The sequence below is a fragment of the Nicotiana tabacum genome, chromosome 8 (assembly GCF_000715075.1).
Source record: "Nicotiana tabacum cultivar K326 chromosome 8, ASM71507v2, whole genome shotgun sequence".
Lineage (NCBI taxonomy): Eukaryota > Viridiplantae > Streptophyta > Magnoliopsida > Solanales > Solanaceae > Nicotiana > Nicotiana tabacum.
This window is the reverse complement of record NC_134087.1, coordinates 150742090-150760004: the sequence shown is the minus strand read 5'-3', so window position 1 is coordinate 150760004 and position 17915 is coordinate 150742090. Positions and strand designations below refer to the sequence as shown.

General features: G+C 36.2%; 1 protein-coding gene across 1 annotated transcript; it reads right to left on the bottom strand.

Moving 5' to 3' along the window:
* Positions 1-5057: 5057 nt before the first annotated feature.
* LOC107795230 (putative calcium-binding protein CML13) lies at positions 5058-13074 on the bottom strand. Its single transcript, XM_016617824.2, has 8 exons — positions 12937-13074; positions 12712-12735; positions 8585-8705; positions 8454-8490; positions 8263-8290; positions 6950-7102; positions 6750-6852; positions 5058-5391 (listed from the first exon to the last, which is right to left on the bottom strand). Exons 1-8 carry the CDS (start codon positions 12937-12939, stop codon positions 5327-5329), a joined length of 534 nt encoding a protein of 177 aa, XP_016473310.1. The 5' UTR covers positions 12940-13074; the 3' UTR covers positions 5058-5326.
* Positions 13075-17915: the final 4841 nt, after the last annotated feature.

The window sequence follows — 17915 nt, the reverse complement described above, 5'->3', positions numbered from 1 at the left end:
TACATTATGGAATGCACCATCACTACCATCAACCTCTCCATAACTAGTCTACATAAAATAATTATCCATAAACCCCTTTCTATAAAGATGAGTCGTAACATCTCCAAACCCAAAAAATTCAAACACTTGCACTTCATACAAGGACACATAATCATCTCTCCAATACGAAACGGTTCAAGTGACATTACATGCCTAATAAATTCCTTAACCCCTTCTACAAATTCCTCCCTTAAAAATCGATGATTAGGATAATTTCTATTGTACATCCAACTACAATATTCTATCTACACAAAGACAAATAAATTACATGTTATATTAATTGACTATTCAAATTAATTTATAGTTTAAGTTACATAATAAACTTTAATTACAAAGTAGTTAATTTAGATAATTTGAGTGCATATTAATTTTAAAGTTCTCACATATATCCCTAAATAGGTTCTTTTCAAATTTAATTAGACCATTAACGTACAATATAATTGAAAGACTTGCTAGATAGCTAACACTAGCATTAATCGTAATATACTAACTCATTCAATTATAATTTATTAACACATTCAATTAGACTAACACAATTAGTTAACTCTAATTTTCTAAAAGCAATAAACACTAATAGAACAATATAAGTATCCCCTAAATTAATAAACCCTAAATTTCTAAAAGCATTAAACACTAATAGAACAATAAATTAAACCCTAAATTTAAGAATTAAAGTAACTTTAAAAAAACTAGGTGACTAACCTTCAGGTGGTGGAAGCAGCGGCGGCGGCGGAGCAATGGTGGTGGAGAAGAAAGTGAGGAAGCGGCGGCAAGGAGGTGGCAGCAGTGTCGGTGGATGGGATAGGGATGATGGGGGGCTTTGATTTTGGGGGGAAGGGAGGCAGGAATCGATTTTGCGTGGGATTAGGATGAAATCGCCTTAAGGTGGAGGAGAGAATGAGAGATAGAGAAAATAGAGAAATGGGGAAGAAAGCCCGTTGTTGGGGCTCTAAGTTATAGATTTCCATCCGACTCCGGTCGAAAAAGCGGTCGATACATTTAAGTGACTATTTGACCATGAACTAACCGACCGATTTTGGTAGGTAATCTGATTTTTACATTTTTTTAATTTTTTTTATTAACATAATCGACGGAAGTCGATCGGTATTTAGTGAAATAGTCAAAATTATATATATATATATATATATATATATATATATATATATATATATATATATATATATATGTGTGTGTGTGTGTGTGTGTGTGTGTGTGTGTGTGTGTGTGTGTGTGTGTGTTTTGTACCTCTGTGATTTGACTTAGTAAATGTTGTCGTTGCTACAACTTATGTTTTAATATAGCACTACATCTTATAGCACTATACATTTTTGTTTTTAAATGTATTATAGCGTGTTGGATGCCGATACTTAGACTTGATCGTTCCCATATTAAAACTCAAAATTTAATTTAATAAGGTCATTAATATGTCTGGGCATCTTGCCAGTTAAAATCAAGAATGATGCATGTTCTAGGTTAAATAAAGTGATGAAAACCATATCATAGGTTAATAGAATATAATTGAATTTCCAATTGGCCCATCGATCAAGTATCCGAGCAAAGTACTAATAAGGTGATCGAAAATAAAATATCCTTTTTCGTTTTACACTACATTATCTGAGGGCCTTACATACTTACATACTCTAAGAGTGTGTTTGGTACGAAGGAAAATGTTTTCCATGGAAAACGTTTTCCTAGAAAATCTTTTCATGAAAAATGAGTGGTTCTATCACTTATTATCCCTTGTTTAGTTGATGAGTGGAAAACTTTTTTCGGAAAATATTTTCTAGTGTTTGGTTAGAGAATAAAAAATATTATTTTAGGAAAATATTTTTTATGCTAAGCTCCTCGCCCTCCCCCCTTCCCCCAAGTCTCTAAAAATTCATATAAACCCAAAGGAACTGATGTGTTGCTTTACTTTTTTACGCAAAAATAACATTGAAATTTGTGCTCCATAACTAAAAAGAATATACTCTTTTTTGGGTTCAAAAAGAAAGTACTCTTTCTACAACATGAAAATAAAGTACTCATTTTATTGAAATAAAAGAAAAGACTTTTTCTACATCATGAAAAAAATACTCACTTTGTTGAAATTAAAAAAAATACTTTTTCTACATGAAACGAAAGTATTTTTTTGGTTAAAATAAAAAACAAATCCTTTTTATATCCTAAAAAAACTCATTTGTTGAAATGACAAAAAAACTATCTATAACATGAAAAGAAAGTACTACTAATAATATTTTTATTTAGGGTGGGGTGGGGTGGGGTGGAGGGGGTGTAGTGGGTGGGTAAGTGAGGGTGGGTGGGGGTGGGGTGTGGGGTTGGGTTGGTGGGGATAGGGAATAGGGTGGGGAAGGTTGAGAAGGAATTTTGGAAAATATTTTCCCTTCTCTTGATAGGGAAACATTTTCCTCCAATTGGAGGAAAATGAATTGATGAGATAATATTTTCTAAAACATTTAAGTCAACCAAACATGAGATAATTGGAAAATATTTTCCGGAAAATGTTTTCCTTCATACCAAACACACCCTAAGTCATTTATGCTTGGATGTTTTATTCTCGATCACCTTATTAGTACTTGCTCGAATACTTGATCAATTGAAAATTCAATTATATTCAATTAACCTATGATATGTTTTTCTCACTCAATCAACTTCTCCCTGGGCAAGACTAATTATCACCAAGTATGGAGAGAATTGCCCTAAAGTGAATCTCTCCTTTATCTGGAAGGCCATCTTAAAAGGATGGAAATTATGCAATAAAGGTATAAGATGGTCTCCTCATCTTAAATCCAATAAAAAACATTTGGGATAACAAATGGATCCAAACTCAGATAAGCTTAGGAGTATAATTGAGGGTCCCATTAGATCGGAAATATACAACCTAAGAATCAAAGATATCTTGCTTAACAACCAATGGGATCTCACAAACCTCTCCATAGACATCCTTCCGGAAATTCATCAAAACATTCTTAAGACAAAAATTCGTACAAAGGGCCCCTTAAATGATATTGCTATTTGGTCTCTTTCCTCCAAAGGAATCTTCACTAGTAAAAGTTGTTACAACCTTATGGGACAAGTAGAAACAAACCAATTGGAATATGATTGGATTTGATCCTCATCATACCCAAACAAAATGAAATTCTTCCTTTGGCAATGTCTCCATAATAGACTTCCTTGTAGAAAGTACCTTGCTCATATTGGTATCAACATTGACCAAATTGTCCCATATGTGATAAGAAAGAAGAAGAGACTATCACACATATTTTCATGACTTGCACTATAAGTAGAACTTTTTGGGACAATTTGGGAGGGTTAACCATGCATGATCCATCTAGAGGCCACTGGATAACTCATTTAAAAAATCAAAAAATGACAACCAAATTGAATGGAATTATATCCTCCCCTTCATCCTATGGGAAATTTGGATTACTAGGAATGCCAACAATCAAAATAATTTGAAGAATGATGTTTTCTTTAAAAATATTACTCAAAAAGAAGTGGAGTACAAGATGCTCACGGAATACAATCCGCTTCCCATCCAAAAGATTCGACTTCAAATTAAGTGGCAAAGATCTCTAAAGGGATGGTACCAACTAAACGTCGATACTAGTCACAACAACTTCCAAAGCTCTCAAGGAGGAGTATTCCGTAACAATAATGGGCATTGGGTCGTTGGTTTTAACAAACTCATTCATGTTATGGGATCATTGGAAGCTGAAATAAAAGCAATTAAGGAGGGACTCAAAACTGCCCATGAGTAGGACTTATTTCCACTACAAATTGAAACAGACTGTGCGGAGGCCATTCAAGCTATGTGGTAATAAACTGTTTGATAATGTTGTTAATATTTGCAGGTCGTTAATGCACCAAGGGAAGGTGACCCTCCTCCAGCACACGTTTAGGGAATGCAACAGTGTTGCCCACACCATGTCTAAGATGGAAGGAAGTCCAGGAGTGAAGAAGAAAGTTTTTTTAGTATCTCCAAATGTGGTTTTTAATCTTGTAAATTATGATGTAGACAATGGTCGTTGGTTTGTTAAGTACTTATCTATGGATGCTTGCAATGGTTTAGCAAGCCTAGCAATCAATGTGACCTAAGTGGCACACTACTAGTCAATGATTTAACAAACTCTCTTTAGCTTTTAATATATATGCTTCATGTTTGCTCAAAAAAAAAAACCTATGATATGTTTTTTATCGCTTTATTTAACCTAGTACATGCATCATTCTTGAATTTAACTGACAAGACGCTCGGGCATACTAACGGCCTTAGTAGATTAAATATTGAGTTTTAATGTGGGAGCGATCGAGTCTAAGTATTGGCATCCAACACGCTATATTTAAAAACAAAATGTATAGTGTTATAAGATGTAGTGCTATATTAAAACTTAAGTTGTAGCAATAACAACATATACTCGATCAAATCACACAATGTGTGTGTGCGCGCGCACGTGTGAGCGTATGCGTTTATGTGTGTGTGTGTGTGTATGTGTGTATACACATATTTAGAACGTTAAATATATGTAGATTGTAAATAAAAATAATCTATCAGTGGTTGATCATTTTTTACCATAAATACCAAATAATTTTCGGTCGGTAACTTCATAATTATTTTAAAAATAATTTTTTGTTACAAAAAAAAACAATTGACACTGGGCATAAAAAAATAAATTAAATTTTCCAACCGATTTCAGTCGGTATTCTTAAAAAAATTTAATTAAACTTTTTTTGGTAGATAATATGCAAGTCTAACCAGGTTTTGGTCAAAGATTGACCATTTTCCAACCAACATCGGTCAAAATTTTCATGTGTCAGACATAGCAGTGTTTTTTTATTGTGGGACCACTTTTTCCGACTGATGGTGGTCGGTATCTTTATGTAAAAAAAATTATTTGACTTTTGCAACCAATTTATGTATTTCCGATCGATTTCAGTCGATTTCCTCTTCCGACCGATTTCGGTTAGTATACTGTGGACAGTTTTTGACAGTTTTTTAGCAGTGAGTGAAAAGGGTCAACTGAAGCAAAATGAATAGTGATAATTGATAATTTATGTAATCGACCAAACTGACTTGAGACCATATTAGCTTAGCTGTTTACAAACGAGAAATCCTTATTACCACAAACTTGAATAATACATATTCCATTAACTAGCGGAGACCCTGGGTACTGGTTCTCTAATTCAGCTGTTTTGACCATTCTCTAGTACATCGAAATCATATTTACTGAAACTGTAACACCATATTATAACAACAGAATTGCCTCAAATGTCCCAGGTGTAGCAATACTTAATGCCCAAAGTTAGTTCTCCTCATCATCCTCATGAAGTCATCAACATTAACCTCTCCATCACCTGCAATATTTACAGCCAAGAGTTCCTCAATATATTCCGTAACATGCAGCAACAGATTCAGGGGAAACGGAAAAAAAAAATTAGAACATCCCCTCCCTCCCTCCCAACCAAGGGGAGAGACAGAGCGGTGCAGAACTGTGAGTTATAGTCAAATTCAGCAACACCCAAAGAGAATTGTCCAAGGTGAACATCCAATCTTACGTGCACTGATATTTAATGAGGTGGATGTTGCATTGCATGCCACCTCAGTGCCCCTAATCCATATATAAAAACTAAAATTTAAAATACAATATTTTTCATGGTAGGGGTAATGATAGCAATAGTGGTGGAGGGGAAGGAAATTTTAGTGTTGGAAAAAATAGAAGGGAGGGCTAAAATGAGTTAGGGGTGCTGAGGTGGCAAGTCATGTGGCATCCACCTCAACAAATGTCAGTGTCACGTAGGATTGAATGTCCACTTTAGACAAACTTAACGGAAAGAGGTATATTTGAACTAATAATATAATGACAAGGCTATATTTGGACTCAAAGTATAACGAGGGGTACATTTAAACCTTTTCTGCTAGTACAGGGATATATTTGGCCCTTTTCCGTACATATAATCTAAGTCATGGGGTGTCGATGACCAGTACAAGAGTTGTGAGGTTCACTAATCAGCCAGTAAGATTTTACCAAGTGGAACTGCCTGGAGATAAGTAGTCCTGCAACATATTTCAACAACATTGACCTTGTTTACTGTTATCATATAGCTATGCTATTATTGAAATGTGTTCAGATCCCTCAATCGCATCACATGCTATAGTTTATGTGACCGAAGGCATAATGTCCACTGGAACCCCCATGGATTTTATCATCAACTTGATGAGTTAATTTCAAGATAGTTTGTGAAACATTAAACCAATCAACAATTCAACAGCTAACTGAATATTTATCTCGAAAAAAATAAAGTACAATGTCCTAAGATTAGAATTTTAATGTAAAAGGGACTCTCAAAGATTTCATGGTATTAGTATACAGCATCTGTTTCAGAGTTAGTAACAGTAACATATACAAACAATATAAAATCTTAATGTATTTGTAGCTAAGAGAAACTCAGGGGAAGACAAACATTAGACAAGGTCAACAACTAAGGTTTGGAAAAGATAAGACTTTCTTCTTAGTACGTCTGTTATATTATCTTAAACAAGTGGTAATATATATTAAGATGTCAATTTTTGGAATTTGGGTATAACAGTTTTTGGATTAGCTAGGTCTTTTCAGAAAGCTCCACCAGTAAAATATCTTAAATACCAACATATATTGAAACAAGTAAAGCACTAAAGCATAAAGAGGAAAACTAGATAATAAAGCCTAACTTACGATCTTGATCTGCCGCTTCTATCATTTCCTGGATTTCTCTGTCAGTAAATCGCTCCCCCAACTCATCGGCGATTCTTTGAATGTCTGCAAAAGAGATCTTCCCCTGCATTTAAATTATCTGATGATTAGTAACCAATAACAGAACTGTCAGGAAGACAACCAAATAAGCAGAAAGCAGGAGGGCAAGAAAAAGCAGGCACATTTTTATCTTGATCAATAACGTCGAATGCTTTCTTGAGCTCCTCTTTAGTATCCCTTTCTCCAAACTTGGCAGTCATCATGTGCACAAATTCATCAAAATCAATTGCACCACTGCCATCCTTGTCAACTTCTGCAATCATTCGATTGATCTCCTGGAATAACAAACACAGAGATCATAAGTGCACTAACACATACGAGAAGACCTGACAAGAAGAAGAAAAACTAAAATCAAGTTTTTAAGCCAGAAATAGACAATATGACACGATGGAAAGGCTCCAAATTAACAAAATGAGAGCGAGAGAGAGAGAGAGAGTAAATGATGAACTTATTCGCAAAATGACGCGTCAAATAACAAGTGAATGAGTAATCAAATAATATTAGAAATGTTAAAATAGTGATACAGGCACCTACAGTCCAAATCTTCGAGATTTTGCCGGTGGGATCAGCCAACATGTTATAGGCTAGGAATACAGAGCAAACAAAAATACAAAATGAAAATAAAAATAAAAAATCCTTTTCAATAATCTATAGATTCCTTTATTTCCCTGGATCAAAACAATAAGCTGCACATCCTTCAGTGCAACTACCTAAAGATCTTTGGCATCACTTCAGCACAGATAAACACAAAATAATGCAACTCAATTTATGTTTCAAGATCAAAATCACTCTGAAATTTGTAACCAGGCTGTCTACTTTGACAATCATGATGTACAAAGTGGAAGAGCTGCTAAACAGTCACTAGTAATTCATTATTTGATAGCCACACAAGACATCTACTAAGAATCCGGCTTAGTGTAGCAATGGAAAGAGCACACCCTTAAAATAAGCTCAACGTGTCCAAACAGGAAAAAGAATGAAAGATGAAAGAAATTTATGTTAATCATTGCAGGGTATGCAAACCTTTTTTGATAAGTAAAGATTAGCTTTTACTGAAATATCAGCAAAAAGATAATGCTGGGGAAAGTTACAAATCAAAATATAGAGGAGGCCATTACATGCAGGGTATAGGAGCATCGACGGCAAAAGAGGAAACAAAAAAAACCTGCATAAATATGCAACTTGAACATGAAAAACCAAAAGAACCAAACACAAATTCAAAAATCATAGAATCTTTCAGTCAGCAATAATAAAGCAAGAAAACTGCTATCTGTAATAGGACAAAAAGTAAAGTATTGAATCACATAATTCAAATTATACGCTTCAGAAACAAGTACAGATATTGTTGTCATTCCGTATCTTCTAGACTTCTACTGTATGAAATGTGCTGTTAAACAGAACGATACAGTTGAATATAGAACTAGCATATAAATACCTCTTCAGTTGCTTCAAAACCCAGGGCCCTTAAAAAAAAAAGCATATTAGTTTTATTTATCAATAAAATGAAGCAGGAAAGATACCACAGACCATGAGAATGTGGGAGAAAGTAGAATTATCAAAAAGTCAAAGAAGGTTATTTAATAGATATCGAGGACGTTGTAACCAAAGCAAGAAATTATCACAAACCTCATAGCAACATTGAGCTCTTTGGCATCAATGGTTCCTAAATAAGTTGCAAAAAATTAACACAGTCAGAAAGAAGTTTAAATATCAATAACCACATCTAGTATGGATCTCCTTGAGGTTTATTTTACTACCAGAGTTGTCTGTATCAAAAAGCTCAAAAGCCTCTCTTATTTCTTGCCTTTTCTGTTGAGTTAACCCCTGATTACGTCCTCTGGGTTTCTCTCTCCGTGATGCACCTCTGTAAAGGCTTGCCTGCAGGACGCCATAATTCAGGTGAGTGATACAGACTAAGATCAGAGATGGAGTAGTATCAAGCACATATCCAATATCACACAGTGTCCAGCCAGCTATCTTTCTATAGCATATTTCTTTCTCGATACATCTATTTAATTCTTTTCTTTTTGTGATGAAAGTGGTATCTGGGCTAGCTTGCGCTTACCTCGACTATTCCATCAGATACCTGCTACCCTCCCATCAGCACAATTACCAAGTAACTCTACCCGCAATGGCTCAGGCATGGGAAGAAAATCACCTAGTGTTTTTTGCCTCCACGAAAATCTGAACCCGAAATCTCATGGTTTTCATATCAGACCCCTAAACCACCCTTGGGTGCAATTCAGATCTATATGTTATATCAATTGTTCAACTCGAACCAAGAGAATAGCATTGTAGACCTTTAGACGTCTGTGTGCGATAGAAAATTTAGCTACACTCATAGAATTAGGTCGATAGAGGTAAAGGATGCCATAAAAAAATATGAAGATTCGCAAAGCTTGTGGTCCAGATAGCATCTATATAGAGGTCTGGAAGTGCCTGGTAGAGATCGGAGTAGAATGACTCACATTCACAAAGCTATTTAATGCTATACTAAGAAGTGGTAGGATGCCCAAAAAGTGGAGAAAGAGTACCCTGATACCAATTTATAAAAATAATGGAGATATTCAAAGTTGTGCGAACTATGTGGCACTAAACTCATAACTCAAATGATGAAACTCTGGGAAAGAGTGATAAAGCGTAGACGGATAAATACGACAAGAGTGACAGAGAACCAGTTTGGATTTATGCCCGGTAGATCTATAACGGAAGCCATATTCTTGCTATGAAGATTGATGAAAATTTATCACGAAAGGAAGAAAGATCTATCCATGGTATTTATTGATCTAGAGAAAGCATATGATAGAGTGTTACGGAAGGTCCTTTGGTGCGGGAAGGAGAAGAAAGGAATTCATAATAACCAAGTCAGTCCTTTACGAGGGGATTCATTTGACATGTTTTAATTGAGGGAGAAGGGTCGGGCAGGTATGGGTAACCGAGTCTGGTTGGGTTTTCTTAATTATGGGTTGGTTCTTTCACTCAGACAATGCCATGTGTCATGTCCTTTAAAACATGGGTAAATGTAGAACTTTGATGAACGGTAAAGGTATTATATGAACTGAAAGTATAACAAGAGACACGATTGAACAATAAAAAAAAGTAAAGGCGTATATCCGACCCTTTTCTGTTATATAAATGCCATAAAGGATATGTATCAAAGAGCCATCACTAGCGTGAGAATAGTAGTAGGAGATACAGAAGGTTCCCTAAAATAAAGGGTTTATACCATGGTTCGGCATTGAGCCCCTACTTGCTTACCCTAGTTTGATGGATGAGCTAACCAACACAGTACAAGATGAGGTCCCATAGTGTATCTTATTTGTTGATGACATTGTGTTAATTGACAAAACTAGTGAGGTTGTCAACCAAAAGCTTGAGATATGGAGAAGCGCCTTGGAGACTAAGCTATAGAATAAATAGAAGTAAGACTGAATACATGCATTGTAAGTTTAGTCAGCATGAGAAGAACGAAGTTAAGGTGAGACTAGATGGGATTGTGGTGCCAAAATGCAAATAATTTAAATACATAGGTTTGTTGTTTCGAGAGAATGGCATAATAGATGAAGATGTTACCCATAGGATTAAAATCGGATGGATGAAATCGAAAAGTACTAATGGAGTGTAGTGTGATAGAAGGATGCCTACCAAAGAGAAAGGTAAATACTATAGAACAGTTATAAAATCGCAATATGATATGATAGTGTATATTAGGCTACTAAAGTCTAACATATTCATAAGATGAGTGTTGCAGAGATACTGTGCTAAGATGGATGTATGGCCATAAAAGATTAGAAAAGATAAAAAATGACCACATTCGCCAAAAGGTTCAAGTAGCATGCATTGAGGATAAAATAAGAGAAGGTCGCTTGAGATGGTTTGATCATATCTTGCGCCGCCGTACAGAGGCACTGGTATTTAGGTGTGAAACTATTGTAAGTGAAGGTATTAGAAAGGGGCGAGGTAGACCTAAAATCACATGTAAGGAAGTTGTCTCGAAAGATCTACAAATCCTTGGAATTAGTACACACTTAGCTAAAGATTTGGCACAATGGAAGAAAAAGATTCATATATGTAATACTTACTAGTTAGGAATAGGCATAAATATTACTATGTTTCTTATTATTATTACTATTATATATATTTTATTTTGGCATGATGATGATATGAGCTAAGCTTAAGGAAAAAAGTGAGGATTCATCTTGCCAACCCCAACTTTGTTTGGGACTGAGGCGTAATTAATGTTGTTTGTATCATGTCGTTCTCCTGGAATACTAAGTTAGATATCTGAATTGTCTGCATTTAGACACCACATCCCATCTAACCACACTTTATTCTTTCTAGACCAGGTTGTTTTGTTTTTCAATCTCATTCTTCTAAAGAAAAGGTAAAGAAAACTTACAATTTTAATTTACTTTCCCAAGTATTTAAACGCAATGCATAAGAAAACACAAGAGGAGAGGCTATATAAGTCGCAGGATTTAGAACTTGTTGGTTCAACAAAATGTTTTTTGGCACCATATACTGCCATCATAGCGGATTTTCTTTTTGATAAGGGTAAATTTTATAAATGGAAAGGACAGCACTAAGAAAGTGACCATTTCATAGCCAACATATACTGTTAGAGAGGACAAAAGGGAGATACATTTGGAGAAGGATGATGAAGATAAGGGATGAGAATCAGAGAGTTGGAAGCAAGTTCTTATGTGTCATCAGAGGATCATCGGCGGTTATGTTTGAAGTGCTAATTGGAGATAAAAGACTTGCTCCATGCTTAGATTAATGTGTTGTCAACAACTTATATTACTCTCTAGAGCATGGTGTTTGATTAATATTTAACACCCACTTGACTAGCTTTACAGCACGTCATACTACAGATTTTTCGAAAAGAGAAATAACCAGGTGGAGTGGCACGGCATCAGAGCTTGGGTTCCTTGAGATATATGAAAATTTTCACATAGCACAAGATTCTCAAAAAAGAAGAAAAAAGAGGTCTGAAGACCTATAGCTAAACTATCTAATTGAAACCTTAATGTAATATGATAGATTACTTTTTTTAAATTACCCATACAACTTAGGGAGTATCGGCACGTCGAAAAACATAAACATGAAGGGGAACAAACACAAGAAAATGAAGTAGCTGGGTAAGACCACCTTCCAGCATAAACTATCTTTCCCGTTTTTAATCTTGTATTTTTGTTCCCTTTTAGTTGACAAATCATAAACCGGACATGTTTCTTTTCCTAGTGACATAATCTGATTTTCCAATCAGATCAACAGCTCAAAAGAGCTCTATGCTTCTATCACAAATGAAAACAACCACAGCTCAGGATGTTTTCATATAGATTGCAGTTACGGAAGAAAGTAAAAAAGGAAATAACAGCGGCGTTTCACCCCTTGTGAAAGCTCTTCATGTATTTCTACCTAATTATAAGCTGAAACGAACTTTCTTTTTCTTTTCTTTTCAAGTGCTAGAACCCCCCCCCCCTCTTCCCACCTCTCTTCGTCTCCGGTTTCGTTCAGGGGAGGAGCTAGAAACCCAAATACGAGTTCGACTGAACCCACTAATTGTATTAGTATTAAGAAATTCATTAAGAGTCTATTGAAAAGCGGTGCATAATTATTAATTATTGCTAGGGTCGTAATTATACACCCAGGTAAATATGTACAAACATTAAATTTAGAATTCAGTTACTTGAAGTTATCTTCTAAATTTCAGAAACTCATAAAGTTGAAATCCTAGCTCCACCTTTGGGTCCTTTCCAACAACAATCTATTTCCTTTTACCTCAAACAAAGAAAGCTACCAACAAAAGATCAACACCTCCACATAAACATAAATAAAAATATTCAAAGAAAAGGACATTCAAAAAGGCTAGAATCATTACCGTTGATCTTTCTTCTAAATAAGTCTGCAAAAAAATCAAAAGGAAAAAAAAGAAGGATTAATAACATCCAAGCAGTATTAGAGAACTCCAAAAGGGTATTAGCAGAAATTGTATTAAACAGTAAACTGAGGCAAGTTTCTCCATGCGTTATAGTAATTCTTGAACTTGTGAAAAAAGTAAATCAAAACGAAGAGAATCTTATGAAATTGAAGAAGAAGCTAGTACCATTTTGATAAAGACTTAGAATGATGAGAGGGAGATCTAGGAGATGGTCGTCTGGGTAGAGTTGTACTGCTTCTTCTAGGAGGAGGAAACGCGTTGGACTATTTCTGAAACTGAAAAGGATTTTCAATAACTCCCATGTTTTTTATTTTATTTTGGGAAAGGGTAATTTCACTTAGACCCGTGAAGTTCAGATTCTTACCTCTATTGGCTGCCCCAAGTGCAAGGCTGGAAAAAAAGATAAGCATAAAGGAGGGTATCTTTACTTAGACCCCTGAAGTTTTAAATTCTGAAAGTTTCACCTCAAATAGTAGTAGTAGTAGTGACGACCTCAGTAACTATACCTGGGATTTCAGGTATTATTTGGAAGGATTTATGAATTATGATCCGGTAATTATTTGGATCAACAAATTTGAACCTAATTTCGAAAAAAAAATTGATGAAATAATGTGAAGACATTATATGCGAAATGATACCATATGATGATTGTTTACCCTTAAAACGGATAACAATTAAATTTATACGCGGTTTTAACGATATGTGGATTGCTTCAATACAAATAATCAAGAATATTAGATAAACGATTTAAAAACAAAATGAATAATCAAACCAATTGTAATATTACGACCCAGCTCGAACTTAGGTCGAACAGTAGTTTTGCCCTCGATCGGATCTTTGGTTCAAAGCCAATTGTGAATGAAAAATAAACAGTAAAGTAAGAACTTTGCAATAGTTAGAAAGCAGAAAAATAAATTTGTATTGCCTTGATTTGCGTCTTAGAATATGTGTTATCAAAGAAAGACTTCCTCTTATATAGTAGGAGAGTTTCATTCCTAGTACAAGTCTAAAAAAGATAAAAATCTTCCTTTCTTGTTAATTACTGATTTGTAACGGACATCAGGCGAGATCTACACCGTGATATCCTATTAGGTACGGATATTGCGGCCCTCTGTTAGTCATGCATAATCGTTTGCCATATTTCCCGAAGTCTTAGAGCTCGTTTTGGGTCCGAGGAGCATTGCTTTATCATGCCCGATGATGAGCACATCGTTCACCTTTCATGGGTCTCGGTACGAAAGACTCCCATCCTCGATTTCAACCTCGTGTGCCCGTGCCCTTCTTCCGTCTTCTTCACCGGGAAATCGGAGTATGCATTGTCCCCCATTTTACCCGTATACAGATAGTCTCCTCGTTTTCCGAAGAGTAGGTTTGCTGGAACAATGGGAAACGAATAGATGAACCCTGGTTTCTTCCCTAGTAAGTTATAACTGAGATGGCGGGTAAATCGAAAAGTCCCATCAGTCGCGTCGTTCTAACTTCGGACACGTGTTGGTTATCGGCTGGCTGTCTTTGAATATGAAAGTCGCGCATTGATTGCATTTTCCCCTATAAAAGCTTCAACCCTCTTCATTTCTTCCACTTTCTGATTCTAGACTTTACCTTCGATCACTCTAACGGCTTTTAAATTCTCCAGATCTTCTTACATTGTTCATTGAGCCTTTATATCTTTATCTTCATACTTCTTCTTTGAACTTTTATCCCAAACCTTCATATTTTCATTCTATCTTCAAATCTCTGTATTTTCCTTAGACCTATATTTTCCAGATTATAATGGCTAAAACATCCAAGTCAATGCCTCAACGGGCCATCCCTTCATCTTCCCACCCGATCGCAGATGCCGAGGTGGTCGTTCCCAAGGTAGCTCAAGAGCCCCCCATGAAGAGCTTCATACCTAGGAGCTTCTCAATCGCGAATGACTTCAAGGTCGAGAAGGCCTCTAGTCAACAAGATCGAGGCGAGGAAACATGGAGATACATATGCTCCGTTAATTAATAAACCCTACCCGTAGTCGAGCGGACTGTAAATGGGAGGGTAAGGACGTGGTCATTGTCACACCCCAAACTCAGGGAGCGCGGCCTGCGCTCAACCGAGTGAATCTTGTCAAGCAAGCCTGTTGAACACTTTCTACCCAACTCACCCATGATTTAAAGAGAATGCATAACTTGAAAATTGACCAACAAAGAGATCACGTAGACAATACCAAATACCTAACCATTAGTTACTTCATTTAATAAGTCTCCAAAATAGTAAGTTTCACAACCATAGTTTACAAATGGGAGCATGTGATACAATTAGGACATTTTTAGGTCAATTTTTCCCACACCAATACTGTATGCGGCGAAATTAGAGGGTCTAATTTCTTGCTGTTAAGTCACTTCAGAAGAACACCTCGAGGCCCCGAGGACGCGTAGCTATGACCAAGTTCCCCCCTTCGGAGCTCGTCGAGGCCCGACCTGAAGAGAATACTGATCGAGGATAGAATCAAATGGGGAGTTCCCAAGACACGCGGCTACGTCTGACAAAGCTGGTCTGCCTAGAACCTGCCCAGAACCAATACCAGGGTGTCATGTCTAGCCGCTCATCTCCATATCTTTACAATTAATGCATTTTGTACTATGTTAGGATTCCCCTCCTATATAAAGGGGATCCTCACCATTTGTAAGGGACCTGATGTTTCTCCAACTATTCTACATAAGGAAAATAACAACCCTCTCTTTTCTCTCTAACTTACTCGCCCGAGATTACCACTTTCATTTATTACATTCATACTTGTTCTTCATTTATCGTTTGTCTTTGGCCATAAAGAGCCTCTATTAATTATATTCTAACTATTAGCCCTTCCTTGGTTGTCCCCGATAGCTCAAGCTCGAGCTCAGGCATCGACCTCGAGGCCCCTCATCGGCCAGTCTGAGGCTCGAATAGCTAACCCCCCCCCCCCTCGTTTGATTATAGCTCCATTTCAGTTTGCATTTCATCTTTTAACTTCATACATATAGCATCAATTGCTTACACAACTAGCATAAAAATAGATCACGTATTTTTAGAGTCACATTAACAAATTTAATTGTCATTACCATTTTCACGATAAACAGTTTGGCGCCCACCATGGGGCTAAAAATAATAGTGATTATTTTCTTACTGTTTTCATTACACAACGCAAGTTATCTTTCACACTTTTTCTTGTCCAAGATCTCCGATTTCAGGGTCAAAATGTCTGGCTTATTGAACAGAGTTGAGAATAACAACCTCAAAAATCATGGGGAAAACGGGGTGGTTGTTCCAATTGTCGGCGCGCCACCACAGAACCCTAATAATGCACTAGGACCGATTCCAGCGGACGCGGGTTCGCAAGACGTACAGCAGGTCGATGAAACCTCACACACCGACGAGAGTATACAACATGGCGACCAACAGGAAGCCCAAAAAACCCTGGCTCGGGAAGAAAGGGAAATTATCCTTCACGTTATTTTTAAAATATTGCAGGCACAACAGCTGGCTATCGCTCAGCTGCAAAGCTACCCAAAAACTCCTAGCACGGTAGGATTGAGAGTTACTCCTCCGGCCGAACAAGTACTAGAGAGATCGAGCAATAACGGAATGGTAACCGATCTCGCCGTCATAAAAATGCTCGAGGACCTCACCAGAAGGATCGAGTCAGGCAAGAAAATGATAGCAGCTAACGAAAAAGAGGTTGAAACCTACAACTTCAGAGTCGACCAAATCCCGGGCGCGCCCCCGATCCTGAAAGGTGTAGATTCGAAGAAGTTCGTGCAGCGGCCATTTCCAGCGGAAGCAGCCCTAAAACCCATTCCAAAGAAGTTTAGAATGTCAGAACTCCCAAAATACAACGGGACCTCAGATCCCAACGAACACGTCACTGCCTATACGTGCGCAGTAAAGGGCAATGACATAAAAGACGACGAGATTGAGTCCGTCTTGTGAGCACGTGATTTTTGCCTTACGAAAACTACTCCAAAATAAATCAAAAAATAAAATAAATTTCTTTTACTGTGTAATTCTTGAATTTGCGTGGTGTTAAATATTTGTGTTATGTCCGTAAATGTTTACTTTGTCATAATAAAATGAAAATTAAAATAAAATACATGTTGCATGCATATAGGATTTAATTATGCATTTGAAAGATAATTTAAATAAAATCACAAAAAATATGCATTCGTTCTATTTTTAAATATGTTACTGTATGATTAATGTTTTGACTATGTGTTAAATAGTTGTTATAAAGTAATTAATATTTTGTGTAAGGTTAAAATTGTTTTATAATTTTATTAAGGATTTTTTAATGATAAATAATAAAATAAAATAAGTTGTAAATAAAAATTGGACCTGGATTAAAATCCAGGCCCAAATCAAATTACCCCCCCCCCCCCACAGCCCAAACTCAGATCTAAACCTAACAGCCCCAAATCGACATCATAGCTTCCCCTAACCACCCTAGGTATGGATTTGTTGCTTGTTTGGATCGAATCACTTCCGAGCTTCTCGAATCTTCTTTTGAAGATTCGGACCAAACAAGAACAAACTCAGATCTATTCTAAATTGACACCAAATGACCCCTAGGTTACCCTCACCCTTGTGTCGTATTTGGTCCCCCTCGAATCTGACCAGAAATGGTTAAGTCCCAAATCGAATCTTCAAAAAAAACCTAGAAATACCAGACTTTTGGATTCTGTCCAAATTAAATAAAGATTGAGGTTTAATCGACCTTAGTCGAAGTATTTTCAGTGGAAAATACTTCGACTAAGGTCTGTTTGATTTCAAACAAAGTCCGAATCCAAGTTGAGTCCGAGTCGGAATAAAATTGAAGGATTCAAAGGTATTTTTTCTGTTTCTTATGTGTATTCTACATGTATTCTATGTTTGTTTCATTAGTCTGTTTAATTTTTCATGATTTTCTAGTCAATTCTGTTATACTGTCTCATACTCGTCTATTTGATCAGAATTATACTATTGTTTCTGTTGTTTATGAATGTTCATAATATGTGTAATCGACTCGATTAAGTTCGTCGATTAGTTGTTTTGTAAATTCTTATTGCCATTAATGCTGTTTGTAATACCCTGTTTATCTGTTTGGAATTGTTTATTGTCATTGAACTCAGTCAATTAGTTCTTCCCAATTAATT

Excerpts from the sequence above, each read along its gene's own strand:
- LOC107795230 (XM_016617824.2), bottom strand. Across the intron at positions 8,291-8,453 it reads GAGCTCAATGTTGCTATGAG|GGCCCTGGGTTTTGAAGCAA; the intron begins GTTTGTGATAAT and ends TTTTTTTTTAAG. Across the intron at positions 7,103-8,262 it reads GTTTTGAAGCAACTGAAGAG|GAGATCAATCGAATGATTGC; the intron begins GTATTTATATGC and ends TTGTTATTCCAG.